General features: G+C 35.1%; 2 protein-coding genes across 3 annotated transcripts; one reads left to right on the forward strand and one right to left on the reverse strand.

Annotated features, from left to right (window-relative positions):
• Positions 1-612: 612 nt before the first annotated feature.
• On the forward strand, positions 613-4,805 carry LOC116212846 (endoglucanase 10). Its single transcript, XM_031547564.1, has 6 exons — positions 613-983; positions 1,211-1,494; positions 1,986-2,420; positions 3,017-3,164; positions 3,494-3,660; positions 4,117-4,805. Exons 1-6 carry the CDS (start codon positions 770-772, stop codon positions 4,447-4,449), a joined length of 1,581 nt encoding a protein of 526 aa, XP_031403424.1. The 5' UTR covers positions 613-769; the 3' UTR covers positions 4,450-4,805.
• A 4,046-nt stretch (positions 4,806-8,851) lies between these two features.
• On the reverse strand, positions 8,852-11,624 carry LOC116213166 (cytokinin riboside 5'-monophosphate phosphoribohydrolase LOG1-like). 2 transcript variants are annotated; one of them, XM_031548012.1, is made up of 7 exons: positions 11,326-11,622; positions 10,348-10,445; positions 10,164-10,194; positions 9,958-10,057; positions 9,788-9,858; positions 9,503-9,646; positions 8,852-9,300 (listed from the first exon to the last, which is right to left on the reverse strand). In XM_031548012.1, exons 1-7 carry the CDS (start codon positions 11,431-11,433, stop codon positions 9,247-9,249), a joined length of 606 nt encoding a protein of 201 aa, XP_031403872.1. In that variant the 5' UTR covers positions 11,434-11,622; the 3' UTR covers positions 8,852-9,246. The 2 variants fall into 2 exon arrangements, with proteins under 2 accessions (XP_031403872.1, XP_031403871.1); XM_031548011.1 differs by having other exon boundaries at positions 9,788-10,057; positions 11,326-11,624.
• Positions 11,625-19,713: the final 8,089 nt, after the last annotated feature.

The following is a 19,713-nucleotide window of genomic DNA, read 5'->3' on the forward strand; positions in this document are numbered from 1 at the left end:
TCAAACTCTCCCACCGTGAATTTTTGCGTCGTGATTTTACGTGGCTTTAGATCTTAAAAAAACACTTTGATCCCGAACTTAAACCTCACCCTTCATATAATAATTATATTCAATTCGACACTGAAATAGAGAGAGAAACTGAAAAAGACATCCCAGTTCCCACGAGATCAGATGTCCCCATCGCGCAACCTGTCGGTGACCATCTCAACGGTCCATAATCCCCCCCACCACAATCCAACGGCAGACTCGAGCCGTCACCCCAACTCCTGACGCCGTCAACTCCCCAATCAATTCCCGCCACAATCCCGCCTTAACCAACGAGCTCGTTCGCTCCGTCCTCCACTAACCACCTCCAGGGGTATTCTCGTCATTGCACTGACAAAAACGACAGCAGGAACCCCCACAATTAGAAACAAGAAAACAGATTTTTTCCCCTTTTTTTTCTGTTTTTAAGTTTTGTTTAATTTAATAATAATCTTTGTAATCCCGCGCCAGGCGACTGCGTTGTCGTTTTTGTCGTGTCGGTGCTCCCAGAAGATCCCTTCAGCCACCAACCCGGCGGGTCCGTTGTCTCCGACCCGACCCGAGTCGTTCCAGATCTGACCTCCCTTGTCGGTCTCCCGCATCGTTTAATTCGTCTTCCTCTCGTCTCCCCACCTTCAATTCTCTCCATCTCTCCCCCCTTCACTGAGCAGCATTCTGTCAATGGAGGTCTGAGCCAACGCCGTCGATCGAAATCCGGCGGTTTTAGCTTCTGCATTTCGGAGAAATGGGAGCTGAGAAGCGGTCTCGGGGGTGGTGCGGGTGGTTCCTGGTGGCGGTGGTCCTGGCACTGGTGGCCGGGGCTATTGTCATCACCGTCAGGAAGAGATCCAGCCACGGCGGCGACGAGGCGGAGCCTGCCCCTGGCCCCCCCGGCGCTCCCGACAAGAAGTACTCCGACGCTCTCAAGATCGCAATGCAGTTCTTCGACGTTCAGAAATGTACGCCTTCCCTTTCTATATATGCAAACTCTGCTTCCTGCATTTGAAGTTTCGGTCAAATTTTCCTCGTGAATAATAAGGAAACCAGTTGAAACAGGCAGACAGCATGATACAAATTGTCGGGTAATCCCAAGATTCATGTTTGATAGGGAAATCTTAACAGGGTCCCTGAGTAGCTTGTCGGATGATTCAATGTTAATGTAGAACTGCTAATTTTGCTGATACAGCTGGTGAGTTGGAGAACAACAAGATATCATGGAGAGGAGACTCGGCTCTTGACGATGGGAGCGAAGCGAAGTTGGATCTCTCCAAAGGAATGTATGATGCAGGGGACCATATGAAGTTCGGGTTCCCGATGGCTTTCACCGCCACCGTCCTGTCATGGGCCATCCTCGAGTATGGAGACCAAATGAAAGTCGTGAATCAGTTGGAACCTGCACAGGACTCGCTCAAGTGGATAACTGACTACCTTGTTGCAGCTCATCCTAAAGATAATGTCCTCTACATTCAGGTCAGTGAACCCGAACTTGCTTTTATTGTGAAATCCACTGTCTTGTAGCTGTTTCCTGCTTCTGGCCAGCAGTATATTGTCATGTAATTGAAACAGAAGTCGTGGCTATGAATCTTTGAGAAGATCCTTTTGAAAGGACCTCTTGATACTAAACTAGACTTATCCAATTGCCCCCATTGAGTACGAAAGATCCAAGTCCTTGTACATATAAATGCATAGAAGTCTAGTATAATATAAATAGTTCGTAATAGCATAAGTGGGCATCCACTATGTTTTTCTCCTTCTGAAGTTGACTACATATTGAGCAACAAGGCTCATGAACATTATCTAGCATACAGATCAAGGTAAGTTTAGATCTCTTCTCAAAACCCTCATTGATGAACCACACTCGCATCATGGCAAATGGGGGCATGGCGAGTTGAAGTTCAAATGCTCTGAGAAATCGATTGAAGTCATGCATGCAGTAGTCCTTATCTATAATTTGGTTGTAGGTCGGTGATCCCGATAAGGACCATAAGTGTTGGGACAGGCCAGAGACCATGACTGAGAAACGGCCTCTAATTATGTTGAATACATCAACTAGCGGCACAGAGGTTGCAGCCGAAACTGCAGCAGCTTTAGCGTCAGCTTCTCTCGTTTTCAAGTCGGTTGATTCCACCTATTCCAGCACGCTTCTAAAGCATGCTGAGCAGCTCTTCACTTTTGCTGATAAGTACAGAGCTTCTTATAGTGTCAGCATCCCCCAAGTTCAGACTTACTACAATTCAACAGGATATGGTGATGAGCTTCTTTGGGCCGCCAGCTGGCTCTACCATGCAACCGGAGAGCAATCGTACCTTCAGTATGTCTCTCAGAATGGGAAGTCATTCGCAAATTTTGGAAGCCCAACCTGGTTCTGTTGGGACAACAAGCTTGCCGGAGCCCAGGTAGACTTTATTTCCTTATCGTGGCAGTTTCTCACTTCCCTTGTTTTGAAGAGGGAAATAAAATAAAGAGAAAATGTTTTAGAATGCAGTTTTTTCAAACCATTTGGAATTGACTTTTGATGGAGAAATCAATTTGGAATCGGTTGAATATGTTGGGAATGTGTATGAACTGGACTGAATTGAAATTATTGAACTGAATTATGCTTGTCACAGCTTGTTCAGTTGGTGAACATTGTTGGGTATGTTTTCAGTGGATATAAGTTCTAGGCAGGCGGCATTGATTTTGGTCCAATTTCAGTTCCAACCAAGTTCTCATGCATCTTAAAGTATATTCTTGTAAGCTGGTGGAAACACTTGGAATGGGTTAAATCCAGCTGAACCAGATCCAATAGTAGAAACCCATTTGTAATCCAGTGCAAGTTGTAAAGTGTATTTCTACCTTTTATTCTCATATTAAAGATAGATCAAAAAATGGAAACTTTAATCAATTTCTATTACCAAAAGGATACTGTCCTATTAGAACTGTAGCACAGCATTCATTTCGAAATCATTCTAGCTGCCGATTAATGTCGTCAAATGGATTTTCCCCAATGCAGGTACTCCTTTCCAGAGTGAGCTTTTTTGGTGCTAAGGATGCATCAGGTTCAGTAAAGAATAGCCTTCAAGCGTACCAAAAGACTGCCGAGGCTGTTATGTGTGGACTTTTCGCGAGTTCTCCTACCGCCACATCCAGCAGAACAGAAAGTAATTTCCTGCAAACATGCTCTTTTGCTGCAATGTCTATATGTAAACTATGCGTCTTGCGAGTTGCATTTCTGTTAAATCGACTTTATCTTTATAGAGTTAATTGCATTGGAATGATTTGACTTGATAAACAAACAAGGAAAGGCATGAATAGAATCAAATTTGTTATCCAAATTCATCAATAATTCCTTTCTAGAGAGGCCAGCAACTTCATAAACATGGACAAGAAATCATCTCCAATGATTCTGTTTAGTGAAAACTATCTTTTATGAGTCTATCACTATCATATAGTCCCAATTTTAGATGTTGAACATTTTCGGTAAATGCAGGTGGTCTTATATGGGTCAGTGAATGGAACTCTCTGCAGCACCCCGTAGCCTCTGCATTTTTAGCCACGGTATACAGTGACTACATGCTGACATCCAGAACAGCTAAGATATCATGCGATGGAAAATCCTATAAGCCGTCAGATCTTCGGAAATTCGCCAAATCTCAGGTATGCATCTCAGTGATTAAATGTTGAATAAATGAATCTAAAAATAGTGTCCTATCCTGTTCTTTAAAAGTTTGGTTGGAAACCTAAAACACGGTTAGTTTGCTCCAAAAACAGTTCATAAAAATTGTTGTTGAAGGGTAATATATTTTTCTTTTATATATTTATAACAAAAATCTAGTTTCCCCTGAACTATATCATCTCCAATCTGCTGCCTCCAACCAACGTCTCTTGGTTGCCAGATTTCAACTGCCTGTGTTGTTTCTCAAATGCCATTCCGAAATCACATTGTCTGAAAACAAGATTTTTCCACAAGAAAATCAAAAGTAAAGCAACTTTTAAATCAGATAACAAGGTCTGAGAACACAGAACAGCTCTGGGAACAATTCCAAATGGCCCTGAAATTCTCAAGTTGTTTTCATTCTTTCAAATTGATAGCATTTTCATATTTTTCTCCAGGCTGATTATGTTTTGGGCGATAACCCAATGAAAATGAGCTACCTTGTGGGCTACGGCAACAAATACCCACAATTTGTGCACCACAGAGGGGCTTCAATACCTGCCAATGCTACAACGGACTGTACCAGTGGCTTCAAGTGGCTTGACTCAGCCAAGCCTAACCCCAATGTAGCTATTGGGGGACTGGTTGGCGGGCCCTTCAAGAACGAGTCATTCATCGATTCGAGGAACAACTCTATGCAGGCTGAGCCAAGCACATACAACAGCGCCCTCCTTGTGGGCCTGCTCTCGGGCTTAGTCACCACATCTTCGGTGGTTCAGTCCTTTGCCTGAAAGAAAAAACTCTCAGTACATATACCCTTCTAACTAAACAACGTTGTTTGTGCTTTTATGTAGTTAAATCATCGGTTTGTTCGTGTTAGGTTCTTCTAAATATATTATTTACCTCGGAAGGAATATAGAAATTAGTACTCAATTCTTAGCATGCTAGTGATGAGAGAGTTTTTGAGGACATTGATCCTTGTAAGGAAGTTTTCGCACTTTCTGATTTGCTAGCTTGTTTCCGTCTTTGTCCCTTTGAGGAAAGGCATTGTGCCATGTTATGATAAACTCTGAGGTTGCTGTGCTACTTCTGATCAGTTGGTAGCAGCAGCCCTACCTTATCTTTTATGAGTTCTATTGTCGACGAACTCCTGTCTGTTGTAGACAATAATTTGCAACTCATCTTGGCATGAGAAGGAAGAGATGTGAATTGCCACAAACAAGTCAATCGTCATCTCTTTAAACCGATCGAATCTCAAAATTTTCTCGAAATATATATCTTGTACGTTGATCATAGCGGGGTTTCAACAACAATCAACGAGTGGAAGAGCTAGCAGAAGATAAATAAGTAATCTTTGCTATAAAATGCGTATAGCACGATTAATTCTTACCATAAGAGATTATTTTTTTACTGTAAGTAGAAAGTTTATCTTCTATAAAATTAGTAAAAAATACTTGTCCAAACCTCATTTAACTGTGTGGTCTTTTTTTTTATTATAAGTAAGGCCCATGAGTCTAGTGCATTGAAATATAAATTATAAATATCTAATAAAAAAATAAAAGTAGTTTCACTGGATATCGAATCTGGAACCTCTTGATTAGGTAAGGGATGCGCTACTGTGCTATATCCTCTCTCGATAACTTAGTGATCTTTCGTTCCGTTCAATTTGGAAGCGGTAACATGTATCCTAGAGAGTGGATGAAGTTGGCAGTGGTGACAGCAACTGTTCAACTGATGAAGTTGGCAGTGGTGACAGCAACTGTTCAACTTTCCCAGACAATAACAAGGCAAACACATGAATCCCACATGACCAAAGGCAAACATGGAGTCCATGATTGACATTATATCTATCCAAATGTGGGAAAGACTTTCACCAAATGGAAGAGATAACTACTGCAATTCTCGATGTAAATGGAAATGGGGAGTTTGCTTTGCTTTGCTTCCACTTCTCTCCATCCTCACTTCTCTGTATTAACTTCTCATTTGATACGCGGGAATAGAATGAAATGGAATGAAAATCTATTATTCTACGCTATTTCTTTACATGAAGACAGTTGAATGAGTTAGAAAGAGCATTCAATTTGGAAAAAAAAAAATTTGCAACGTGACGAAATGATCATTCCTTCAAAAAACTAAATGAATGTTCATTTCATCGTTCATACTAAGTTTTACACATATTATATATTATCTTTTAATTTTATGTATCTAAATATACGATATATAGAATGATATCATGAAAAATAAATTCATTTAATTAAATTTAATTCTTCATATTATCTAGTTGAATCTAAAATTACTATTATTATATCAATATAATTACATTCACTATACAAAAATACATTCCTTTCTATTCCATTCCGGCATACCGAAGGAGATCTAAGTACACTCCGCCATCGGACCTCCCCTTTTTCAAAGAAACTCTTCGGTGATCCTACTTGATCACGTAATGTGTAAAAACAATCAATTAAATTATAAGAACAGAGAGATTAGGTGTTAATTACTTGAATAGATATCATAATTGTTTTTAATTCTAGTAATTTTACTCTTTTTTTTTTCATTACATTATTATGATGTAAGATCATTTAAAAAATTTTCATCTTTCTTCTTCTGTCTTTCCCGTGGACAGTTTATGGAAAGACAGCTGATGACATACGGCACCAACCTTAAAGGGTTTAGGGCCACCTTGTGTCCTCTCTCAGCCCACAACCATTGAGTAAACAAACATCGAGCTCTCGAGTAGTACCACGCGAGAATATATCCACTGAATCTCAACCGTTAATGACCCGAGATTAAACTGTCCATATTTTCTAAATAATAGGCATCAAGATTCGAGCTATGGGATCATCGACGCTCGAAAATGTCATCATTGTACATGCGATATACATACGAAGAGCGTCCCTTTAATTTTGAGGATGGATGTAATCTTCCACCCGGACTTCTCCAACCCCACAATGTTGGGTGAACTTTCATCCGCCAATCAATTCCTGCACGACATTTGGCTTGTTATGGTGATATGCCATAGAGTAATTTGTAATCTTCCATAAAAAATTTGGCGAAAGGAGTTATGGCACGTAACAATATATCTCACTTGAAATTATGATATTTTTATATTTAAATTTTCATTGCTAGGAATTTTTGTACTCTTTTTATTTTGGGATTTTTACTTAATATGACCCATGGTTTACTCGTTTTGTTAAATTTATCATATGCTTTTTTTTTATCAAATCTATTTCATGGTTTACTTTTTGTATCAAATCTATCCCGACGTTATCTTTTCCGTCAACATTTAACAGCTGTACTGATGTGGCACGTGGAGAGATAGTGGACCACACTTGCCACGTGAGTGTCATGTCAGCACGACCGTTAGATGTCAACGGAAAAGATAATATCGGGATAGATTTGATGCAAAAAGTAAACCATGAGATAGATTTGACAAAAAAAACATATGATAGATTTGACAAAACGGATAAACCATGAGCCATTTTAGGTAAATTCCTCTTTTATTTTCTCTTCGCTTATTCTTTATTAAGAACATGAATCTCTTTTATAATAATAAAAATTATCTTCTATTTTTATCTATCTTTCTTCATTTTGCGTACGTCCTTCTTTCATGAACATAACTAAACAAGAAAAAGGTGCCAAAGAGGAGATGATTGTGCACAACATCAGAAAAGGTACAAAGTCGTGTTGTATTGTCGCATTCCCAGCAGCAGAGGTTGCGAACTGCTCGATACTAGTAGTAAGGCACTGCAGGTACTAACTTTACTTTTCAACACCCTGCACACAAGTCCACTTTTTCATACATCTCTTGATGCGTTCGATTGTTTTCAATCGATAATGTTATTAGCCCGCGACATGCACGTTCTATATGATAAAAAAGGAGTATTTGCTTATATAATTATAATATTTTCCCCACCATTGGTGATGTCCCTATCTATCTATCTATCTATCTATCTATCTATCTATCTATCTATGTCCTGTGTAGTAGCACACGTTGCATGGTCACTTGTACAGTGTCTGGTCTGTCTGACTATGTGCCGTACGGTCAAGGACAGATGTTGTGTCTGTATCAATGTTATCAGAACCGGACCGGATGATGAACCGGAAGAGGTATGGGTTCATGAATTTATGGATCCAACCGGGGTTCAATGGGTCGGACCGCACTTTTAATTAAAATAAAATAAATATTTATATGATTTAAAAAATTATGATAATTAAGATAGAAGTACGATGATTTCAAAGATATATGAGAATAGTGTAAGAAAATATAAATATATTTAATATTTCTTACTTCAAAATAAATATTAAATTTTAATAAGTACTTAAAAGTAGAGTTAAAAGAGTAAGAAAGTAGTGGTTGTTTGGTTGGTACTATACTAGTATAAAAAGTAAAAAGTCATGAGTTCAAATCCTTACACAACCAAACAATTTTTACAATAAATAGTAAACCCATAAAACCCATAGAACCGACCGGTTCAATGAAATTTTGCTCAAAACAGGCCAGTTCTATGGGTCCGACGGTTCAAATGTGCATTTTGGGTTTTCAAGCGAACCGGACCGGACATGGCCGACTGCGGTTCGGTTCTGATAACAATGGTCTGTATCACCTAATATCCAAAAATTCATAATTTGAGTTCGAGTTGAATTGGTCTAATAAAACTGAAGCTATTTTAATCGTGAATTTTTTCGATTTCACCAAACTCGGGTATGTGACTTAAGAACAACATATGTGTTATCACGTGTATCCGTCCATGTTGGTAATAATTCGTCAATTTGGGGAATATAATTTGGCCCTTCTTTCCTTTCTCTACATATAGTTTTGTTGTCTTGCTATTACCCCACTTTGGGTCCCGCCCTTTGCCCACCATTCACAAAAAGTATACATATTGTGTACATCAGCCAGCCCCCACAATGCATGCTTTGGCATCATCCCAAAGAAAGCTTTCTTCTTTTATTCATCCCATTTCCTTTTCCCTCTTCCAATCTTTGCGATCTTTTTGATGGCCCTTCCTTCTTATCAAAGTCGAGGCGGACGGGAAGAGCGTACAATCGAAATCGAGCATAGGAGATCGGGTTGGCCCTTTCAGATATGGTAATCTGAGGGGTTATAACTTGCATATGTTATCTGAATCTGACTCAATACTCAGAGATTGTTCGAACTGGGGAAACCCACATGCACGTCGTAACCCGGACTGGAGAAATTTGGTCCTTTCCTAAGATTGCGTCTAGCTGGTAAATAGAAGAAATGTATATTTCCCATACATCGTGTGGAAATTTAGAGCAAGGCAGACATCGACACGAAGTATCAATCTTAACTGGTCTCACCTGAGATATATGCTTACTGCATACACATAATCGATCGGATAAAAAGAACTAAAGCAATTCGTGATCTACGAACTATGTGATTCCTGATCTCTGACCTAGGGGGTGTTGTGGGTGTACTGTGTACATATCTACCGCTGAGGGAGAGAGCAGCTAATCAATTTTACAGTCATCGTCTTCCTTCTAAATCTCTTCTGTTTTGATTCACTCTTCGCAATGGGATCGACAAATGAAATCCAGCTTCGAGCGACAACCATATATTGTTGCTAAATCTCCCAACTTAGCTTGGAGGCTACACCATGGTGTTCCGGTGCATATTCCTGCATCATTAAAAATGAACGTACATATTCCGATCACCGTACTTGCCTACGCAATTGATCAATTGGATAACTCCTAGTACATTGACCGCATAGTGAAAGAAGCCATCGTAAAAGGTATTGGGATGTTTTTGCTATTGACATCAGTTGTCAAACAGGAATATTGGAATTTCGAACAAAAACGCACTCGGGGAAGTACGCATACCTCGAGCTTGCACATGAGCTCATGGGCAGTAGGGGCAGATACGATAATGCGGCGTGCCGAGGGACTGATGAAGCCTTCGTCCACAGCCTTGTCTATGAACGATAACAGCGAGTCGTAATATCCGTCGACATTCAACAAGCCCACCTGCATTTCATCGAAAAGGAATTATCAATAAGATTAATATCGTACATATATTAAGGACGAAAAGTAATTTCGGAGCAGATTTTTTACCACGCAATAAAAGAAAATAAATATTTTAAAAAAAGATTATAAAAAATTGTTTACCGGCTTGTCGTGGATTCCCAACTGGGCCCAAGTAATAACCTCCAAGAGTTCCTCCAAGGTTCCATAGCCACCTAATAAAGAGTCCAACTCTTCATAAGAAATGCAAACCATGTGGCTTGCTTTTGGTACAATAATTAAGAATCTAATCCGGATAGCCGAGTAATAAGTACCAGGCAGGGCAATGAACGCATCGGATTGTCGAGCCATCTCGGCCTTCCTTTGGTGCATGCTCAAGACTGCTCTGACTTCTCCTATAGTCTCCCCTGTTATCTGTTCGAAAGAGTAATACCAGAGTACGGATAACCTCAAACACCGATATAATAGTCATCGAACTATATATAGAAGGGAAAATAACGGTCGAGATGACGATGATTACCTCTCTAGGCATGAGAGTCTTGGGGATAACACTGCAGAAGATAAGAGAATCGAAAATTAATTAAGAGTTTAGTTGAATTCGATACCATACAGATCCCGCAACATTCAAAAGCCGAACTCTAATTAATGTAGCTACATTATTTAGAGTTGTCTAAACAAAATAATTATGTTAGATGCTTAATTACCCTAATACGTGCCGACCACCATCAAAGACAGCTTGGGAGACAAGCCCCATTAGCCCAATGCTCCCTCCTCCATACACCAAGTCAATGTTCCTTTCAACCTGACAAAAAGAGAAAAAAAAAAAAGTCACTAACTAATTAATTGATTTATAAATTGGTATAAATTGGAGTTACGTGTCTAAGTTCAATTCTGCAAATTAATCCCGCAACCTCTTCATTTAAAACGGCATCATTATTATAATTGCCACAATTTTCATGCACAAATATTTAACTCTTTCAATTAATTTTACAAAAAGAGGCACAAATTTTAATACAATGAAAGAGAAATCATAAATAACTAATAAATGAATATGAGTAGTCACATTAGGTATCGAATTTGCGATCTTTATATCAATAGGCAAGGGCGTGCGTTACTACGCTACGTCCTCTTTTTCTTTCTGTTCTAACTTTGATCTGGTCATTAATTGTGTTTGATCCGCCAAGCAACAGCCTCCTTTTGAAACAGGAATATGGCACTTTCCCGATTTGGTCAGCCTCAGGTTTCAACGTATTCGAAGAAAATGATAGTTGATTCCATTAAACATGAGCCATCCAAAAGCTTGAACTGATGGATGATGATATGTTGTACCGGCTAATGCTTAAAATGATCTTGTAACGGAGTGAGTGCTCGTAAAAGGATGATTAATGATAATTTCATTGGACGAGTAACACAAAGACATAATATATCGGATCAATAACGAGGTCGAATCAAAAGAATTATTTTGCAAAAAGCTTTCGGAGTAGGTAGGTGGATAGGGATAGAACATTTGCTGCATCTTTAATATACATACGACTCTTGCGAGGGATGGTGTAGACGAGTATAATCGTAATTGTTTCATAGGACCAGCTACACATGGTCGTCATAGAACTTGACCGTCAGATCAGTGGTCCCCGTAACATCCGAATCGAAGGAGTGAGAGTTGGGAGGAGTTTATAACGTACAAGTTCTTTAGCGAGTTGGATAGCGGCAAGCTGGTAGCTGGGCTTGTTGCCGGCGCTGCTCCCGCAGAACACGCACACCCGGCGGAACCTCGACGACAAGTTCACCATCACTTAGCCGTTTTACTCGTCCGGAAAACCGAATGGCGCCTTATTTGCTCCCGGAAAAGGAAAAACGTTCTCGAAATAGGAACTGAATGCGTCTTATGTTACTATATCTAGAGATTGGAACCGAGAGATTGAAACAGAGAGAAAGCAGAGGGAAGGCTGAGAGGGAATGGAATATTGGAATGAAAGTGCAGCCACTGGTCCCCTTTTATAATGGCAATACAGGCCAACGCGATATATGTTTCTTAAATTAATTTCTTTTCTAGAGATATAAGTTTCTATAATAGAGAATACATACATATATATTTATATATATTATTATGATCTCTAGTATATCGACTAGCTAGAACTATTGCTATTAGAAACTAGCATGGCATTATCATGTTATGTCGTCACGTATAAATAATCAACGAATATTCATCACACTCCGATAACTACCAGATTCGAATATGTGTTTATCACGTTAATTTTATATGTGTCAACAGACCAAAAAGATTGAATAGGGATCACTGCACGTAATGAATAGAACTGTTGAAATATAAATAAAAATTTAACTGATTCTGAAGAGTCCAAGTTTTGCATTAATCTCTATCTCTATGATATTAAAAACAAAACTAACTTTCACTAGATATCACCCTCACTTTAAAAAAAGTACTTTGAATAATTAATTGAACCAATCAGAAAAATAGACACATGATAAATTTGTTCAGTGATCAAAACTAATATAGTCCTATATAATTCCCATCTCCAATTTTCTCATAGCTGCCGCCAATATATTCTTACTTTTTCTACTTGTTTGGATTGTCATATTTTGTTATTCGTAATAGTAACAAACTATTGTGTCGATGAAGGATCAAAAGTTCCTGTTTCTATACATATATTCTGGTAAAATAATATTTTTCAAATAGAAATATATTTTTAAAATTAAATATGTTAAAATTAGTAATTTACCATTAGGTGCTAAAAAGTCACTTTTAACAACTAAAATAATTTGCAATCATATATATTTTTAGTTGCCATGACCTTTAGCTACTAAGTTGCGGCAACTAATATGCAATTAAGGTTTTCTAGTTGTTATAAGCTATAGCAACTATGTTTTAACTCTTAGTAAAGTGAAAAAATATAGTTGTTAAAGAATTCATTTAGCAACTAATAAACTCTTTAGCAACAAAAATTTCAGTAGTTAAAAAACAAAATATAGTTGCTAAAGTTTATACCAACTAAAATAATTTTGTTGCATTTCAGTTGGAACAACTTAGTTGGTAAAGGAATTAATAACTACATATATGTATGGTTGAAATATATTTTACTTGTTAAAGGTGACTTTTTAGCAACTAAAATTGATTATTTAGTTGCTAATATACTATTTTGTTGTAGCGAATATTAATCTTATTAACATCTATATCTATGTATGTGTGTGTATATATATATGAAAGCAAGAACATGGTTATCTGGCCAGGTGACCTCTGAACGCTCGGTTGTTAAATCGAATTTTTTTTTTGAGTTTTTTAAAATAACAAAAATTTTAATTTTTAATGAATATATTTTCTTCTTTTTTAACTTTCTTTAAAAAATAATTTTTAAAATTTTATTTTAAAATTTTTTAGAAGATATAAATATAAATTTGTGGGACTAATTATTATTTTTCTGGTTTTTTGAGCTTTTCTAAAAAACATATTTTTTTAATTTTTTTTTAAAAACATGTGATATTAATTTATGGGACTGATATTTTTTTTGTTGCATTTTTTAAGATTATAAATACAAATATTTTATGAGAAGATCTAGATAAAACAAATCATGTAAGATCATAGTTGTTGTTAAAAAAATAAATTAGATTATATTTTCATAGATATTATGTGTTATATATTTGATTTCTAAAAAGAAAATTAGATCATTTTTTTTATAGATATAGATATAGACACGATATGTTACCTATATTATATTATGTATTATACGTTATAAATAGATAAGGTATCATACATAAATTGTGACAGATTTGCCTCAAAAAAATATTACTGCTACTAGAGTTCTTCAATTTTGCACACGCGCACCAATTTATTTTAGTACATCTACAATTAAATTTCTCAAGGTAAGTTATTCAATTTTTTGCTTTTTCTTACAAATGAATTTTTACAGAATTTTTTGATTATCCAATTTTATGTATGTGGTTGGAATTTTTTTTTGAACTTTTTTATGCATAATTTTGATAATATTGAATTTTTCAAGACTTATATTGAGTTCTCTTTTTTATATAATTCATTTTCCTGATCTTATTGGTGAAATAAAATTACTATTAGTCTTATATATCTAATAGTATATTGTTGTTGATTGTAAATTAGTATCTTCAATAATTTATAACACGTATTTTATATAATAAAATTAGCATAAAAAATATCACATTACATTTCGTGTAACGCACGGGTTTCACAACTAGTTTAGATGAGTTTTGAACATAGAATTCAAATTTATATGTGCGTCCTAAATTTCAGTTCAGAGCACGGGTTATCACCTCGTAATAGTTAAATCCTTATCACAAAAAAAGCTTGCTATTTTTCCTCCTCCTTTTTTTTTTTAAAAAAAAATTAACGACAGAACTTATCTACATAATTGATTCTTTGTCTGATTCCCATTCTGATATCTTTTACCTTTCCAAAGACATACAAACAATGGGTGATTTCATTTTGTCTTTTGATTTGCTTCCATTTCCTTGTCAAGAAAAAGGAAGCTACTTCACAGTTGGCTTGATAAAACCAAATCATCCATTTCACTGCTTATTAAGATTGGACACATATTTACTTTTAGATAGCATGATTATAGTCGCCACTTAGAAAAAGATATACTATAACTTGTTTTGAATGGAAGAATGGAAGAATTTATCATTTGACACATAATGCGTAATACTCAAAATAATGATATATATGAACACGCTCACCAAGAAAAGATATGAATGCTCTTATGTTCTGAATTATTTGTCAAATATTTGTCAGCATTAAAAGAAAAGCTTGTTTAGCTTTAGACAACTAATGCTCAATTTTCTTCTTTACTTTTCTTCTCCTTTTGTAAATTTATTTCTCCATTGAAATATATAAAAATACGTGTACTAAGGTTAAAGTTAGAAAATCATAGTTTGTAGTGAATCAATCACTATTTTAGTATTGAAGCTCAAATCTTGTGGAAATAAAGAATGATTAAATAAATAAGAAAGGGATGTCATAAATTAAAACTTATAAAAGAAAAGAATTGGCTAATGAAAAATCATAGAGCTAAAAAAAGAACTTTTTTAATTTCGATACAAATTTGAATAGTGTAAAAGAAAATTTTCTTAGAAAAATCATTTCAAGTTTATATAAGAAACAATTTTTTTATATATATAGTTCTATAAATTTTAGAAAGTTTTCTTTGAAAGTTGAAAAATTCTCTAAAGTAAACACCGCCCTTAATATTATCCGTCACATCTTGATCTCTGGTTAGTTGCTCACTTGCGCTAAATATATGATAGCAATCGTATAAAATTAGTCTGTGGTTAAAATGTGTGATTTATTTGAAGAAGTATCGGATTCAAGTAATTATTGAAACTATGCAGAAAAATACTCTCTATTAAGTCACTTGCACGACTTGTGATCGGACTAACCTGTCCCGTGAGCTTCCAAGGTGTTTACGTGAACCTTGCCGAAACATGAATAAAAAAATCAAAGTTGATCTACGATTTATTCAATGCGAAAATCCTCTCTATTATCTCACTAATGAATCTCGTTTCACCAAGTTTTATATATGTATAGCGCCGCGAATTCTTAAGATCGAATCATCTATCTCCATTAGTCTTTCTTTCACAATTAAACTCAAAATATGTGCATAATAACGCTTATAGATGTAATCCCTCTTTAAAATCACCCCCTTCCATGACATTCACCTCTTTTTCGGATATGAATCCCAACATCATTGGACGAAGCATTGTCAACAGTCAAACTAAAAACCTTATTCAACTCCTGAGTCCTAACCATTCAAGCATATATCCACGCTCTTAACCATAATCTACCCCAAATGCCTAGTGACTTGACAAAACTTTAGAATTTTTTTTATATAGCTTTCGATCTTTATCAATAAAATTAGTAGTCAAATACACATAACTCATATTCTGACATAAGGTCCACGTATTGATGCGATCGCATATACTTCAAACACACGTTGCTTATATTTGCTCAAACACGTATCTGACATCTGAAATCACACTATTTCATGCACATTAACCACTTTCTTAGGGGCAAGGTTGACTTGTGAGAATTGTGAAAACTAGCCCTGCCCTAGAATCTATTAGTGCCTTTCGGCCATGTTCTCCAAGTTCAAAGGGGGTATGACTGTTCATTAACTGAAATCCATTTCTTTACGCACCAAAGGGGGGGAAAAGAGCAAAAAGAATTGGTCCCGCATGTTCCAAATGTGCATTTTGGACTAATTTATATGTTATATAAAGTTGAATATGGTGTAATAAATAATATCATAATAATAAAAAATATATACAATTAGGATTAAATGGGATTAGATTAACAAATGCATATAAATTAAGAGTTCATATATAAAATTAATAATAAGTTTAGTATATAAGCATAAATATATTTGGACGTAACACATTTTAATTTTAATATATTCTCAAAAACTTAAAATGATTACAAAATTAACCTCAAAACTTATGACATACTAATTTTTAATCGAATTTGAGAAATGAATTTTAGAAAGTTACACCGCTCCTCCTCTAATATAATAGTAATATATGAATTAATCATTTTTTAAGGATATTTGGATATAATTATTATATATTATGGAAAAAATAAAAATTCTTTATAAAGATTTTGAAATTTAACTAAAAACAATTAAAGTTTGAATTAGGTAAATACAATTATATTTGTAGTAAAAATTTTGTGCAGCAAAAAATCTAATTTTACATATATGTATATATATATAGATATATGTTTATCAGGCTTATTGATCTTCTTGCTATATTTATATCAAATCTTGACAGTAACTTTTTTAATTATACATTTAATGTATCTCGATAGAATTTTAATTAACAAAAAAAAAAGGAGAAAGAAGACCAGAGCTTCTGCATAGATTCTGATCATGGCTCTTCACCTTTATTAATCCTTATTAATTGATTTGTGAATAAGAAAGACCATTTAGTGATTTCTTCGTCATAACAAATGAGCTTTTTCATTAGTCTTCTCAGAGCTTTCCATAACTTTACACTTCAATGGTTCTTATCCAAAACAAAAGGGCTTACCGTTTTATTAATCTTACGAAAAATTATGGAAAGACCCCCTAAACAATGAAAACCGGAATTGCCATACCCCTGAACTTTATTTTGGGTCAATTTATCCCCTTAACATCGTCAAGGGTTACAATGTCCCCCGTATTGTCTAATTTTTATCAAAATTAAGGATATGATGGTAACTTTTTTTGGTTGAGCAATATCAAGGTAAATTTTTTTCGGTTATAAAGAAAGTTTATGAATCTAGTATAATGGAAAATAAATCATAATAGCTAATATAAGGGTATAGGTAATTCTCACAATGAGTATTGACCTGAAACATCTTGATTATCAAGAGAAAACATGTGTCCCTATACTATATTCTCTTTTTCTAATAATCTACAGCCTCGTTTTAATATCAGGGCAATTTAAAGTTGCAGAAATATCCAAATTCTTTCTCCAAAACCGTGAAGGTTTGAATGTGTAGTTAGATATGGAAGTTTAGGGTATAAAAGTGTATCGAAATAAAATCGAGAGGTAAATTGACCTCAGCGTCATAGTCGATTTTCTTCATTGTCATATGGTTTCCCATCTTTTATATATATGTCTACAGACCAAAACATTACTACTTCCAAAGCAAATTAGAAAAGCTTTTGTGGTCAAACTTCTTATAATTTGCTATACATTTCTTACTGTAGTGTGGACATCAATCAATCAATATCCTTATAATAAGAAAAACATTTAAATTCTGCAAATAATTAGGGTTCAGATTCGTCTTCTGTGATTATAAATTAAGATAATATTAAGTCGTTTGTACTTTATGGGAAAAATTAAATATTAAATGGCTCGTCGATGAGGAGACAAATGGAGCTTTTTCACCAAAAAAAAAAGGATAAACAAATTAATTAATTGTTTTAGACAAGGTATAATGATAAAGCCGTGCTTGTTCATGCTCTCATGAATTGTGGTGAAGGAATGCACACATCTTCTCTTCAAAAAGTTCCCCGTGATGAAACCGCTTAAAAAAAGACACGAGGCATAGGATTCGATCGATTGTTAGTTCATCATGAGCAAAAACATCGAGCGCCTTTAATATTTAATAGGTAGCGATTCATTATTCGGAATATAACGACCATTGATATATTTGACATGACGACAAGGCTAAGGAGGGAAATCCCGGACTGGCTTGTGCCAGTGGTTTTGATTTCACGATGACGACCGTGAATGAAGGCTTCATTTCATCCATAACATCATCGTGCATAACATCACGACAGCGACATCCGTGGCGACATTAGCTTTGGGGTGTCAAGTTGGGACATGCATCCATAAGTAATTGAATTGAATTAAACCATAACATATTGCCCGAGAGGGCTCATTAATCTCTTCGAGGAGAAAAAAAAGAATAAAAGTTTCAGTCATGGATCTTTCCATTTTGGGGTTGTTTTTGTCGTAGTTGGCAGTCAGATCAGATCTATTGCAGCACTGATGAAGGCCATAATTGTATGACTAAGAGACAACCACGTTTAGCCTTTCAATTATAAAATGCAGATTGTATCTCACAGACGTGAAATGCCAAAAAGAAATCCTTTTCAGCTTGTTAATACAAAAAAATATATATGATTAGCCATGATTAGTGGGATTAATTATTAGTCAGTAATAAGATGCATGAGATCAGCACCCCCTTTGCTAGCTAGAAGAACAAAAGTACATCATTATAGACATGACTGTTTAACCAATTTTAAGATTGTCTTCTTGTTATATGTATTCATATAAATGACAGTATCTCTTACTCGACAGAACAGGAATTAAGAAAACAAAAGCTCTTCATACATAATATACTTGAGTTCATACACATTCAAAGTACAAAATCGTATTCTATCACTAATATGTTGCCCGTAATTATTAGTTAAGGCTATCGTTGCCTGTGAAATGATTAAACAGAAATAACAACTGTACGAAGGTAATAGATCCATGCTTGGGTGACTGTGGTGAATCATGGTCTAATTAAGTATCTATGTTTCGTCCCATTTACTATTTCATCGATATTTTGTTTTCACTATTATCTCAACTTCCATTTGCGTGTTTGTTGGTGGAGGACTTTTGTGTCTGAAAATGACCGGAGTAACTGCATACGTCCTCCGGCATATTATATATATATATAGGGAATATGGGATCCTCGTGAGATTTAATTTGATTAGGAGAAGACGATTTTTAGAGAAAATTCATGTTTGGAGGGTTTTGTGTCTTTAGTAGGTCGATACGGCTTGAACTAGATTAGTTGGGACTCGTGGAGTTTCTAGATATCAAAGTAACACACTAAAAAAGGATAGTTTTATACATATAAATATTTGGCTCATGTATGCACAGGTCATTCTTTTCATTTTTATCTCGTTAATTTATTATTGACGTTCCTTTTTTTTTATTGTAACATCGAAGAATTCTAAATAATATTTGTTGTTTACATAAGAATGTTTTTGGCCCTCGAAATTTTCATTTTTTGCCATAGGTGTGACAAAGGAAAAATAATATTCACAAAACAAAACAACTAAGTTAATAAAAAATAACAACAACTAAATTATCAATAAAAATGATATTAGAAGTGAAAATTTTCTCTTAAAATCAATATATGGAGAAAAAAATAGTGGCTATAATCTCAATGAATTGACGAAGATAGGAGGAAAAAGTTTTAAGAAATATAAAATTGAGAGAAAAGGAATACAAGAGGCAAAGAAATCCTACTATTTATCAATTTCTGCATTTGTGTATTATATTTTGGTGAGAAACGTATGGGAAAAAAAAAAGTAATGCGACCGATTATTTTTTACTCTTTTTTATCAGTTAAATAATTCCTTTATTTTTTTTAATTTGAATATATATTTGATAGAACAATATAGGTATGCAAGCGAAACCATTTTATTCGATAAAGATTAAATTAAATTTTTAATATAATAAATTATATTTTTGAAATAACATAGAAGATTAGGAGAATATTAAACAATTTTGTACTGTTCCCTATAACGTTTAAAAAATTTTGTAATGTT

The sequence above is a fragment of the Punica granatum genome, chromosome 7 (genome assembly GCF_007655135.1).
Source record: "Punica granatum isolate Tunisia-2019 chromosome 7, ASM765513v2, whole genome shotgun sequence".
Taxonomy (NCBI): Eukaryota; Viridiplantae; Streptophyta; class Magnoliopsida; order Myrtales; family Lythraceae; genus Punica; species Punica granatum.

Bases quoted from the DNA above. Each gene is read 5' to 3' on its own strand.
- LOC116213166 (XM_031548011.1), bottom strand. From the start codon at position 11,433: ATGGTGAACTTGTCGTCGAGGTTCCGCCGGGTGTGCGTGTTCTGCGGG. The intron at 10,195-10,347 runs GTAATTAAGCAT...TATCTTCTGCAG, and splicing joins GGTGGTCGGCACGTATTAGG to TGTTATCCCCAAGACTCTCA. The intron at 10,058-10,163 runs GTAATCATCGTC...TCTTTCGAACAG, and splicing joins AGACTCTCATGCCTAGAGAG to ATAACAGGGGAGACTATAGG.
- LOC116212846 (XM_031547564.1), top strand. From the start codon at position 770: ATGGGAGCTGAGAAGCGGTCTCGGGGGTGGTGCGGGTGGTTCCTGGTG. The intron at 984-1,210 runs GTACGCCTTCCC...TTGCTGATACAG, and splicing joins GTTCTTCGACGTTCAGAAAT to CTGGTGAGTTGGAGAACAAC. The intron at 3,661-4,116 runs GTATGCATCTCA...ATTTTTCTCCAG, and splicing joins GGAAATTCGCCAAATCTCAG to GCTGATTATGTTTTGGGCGA.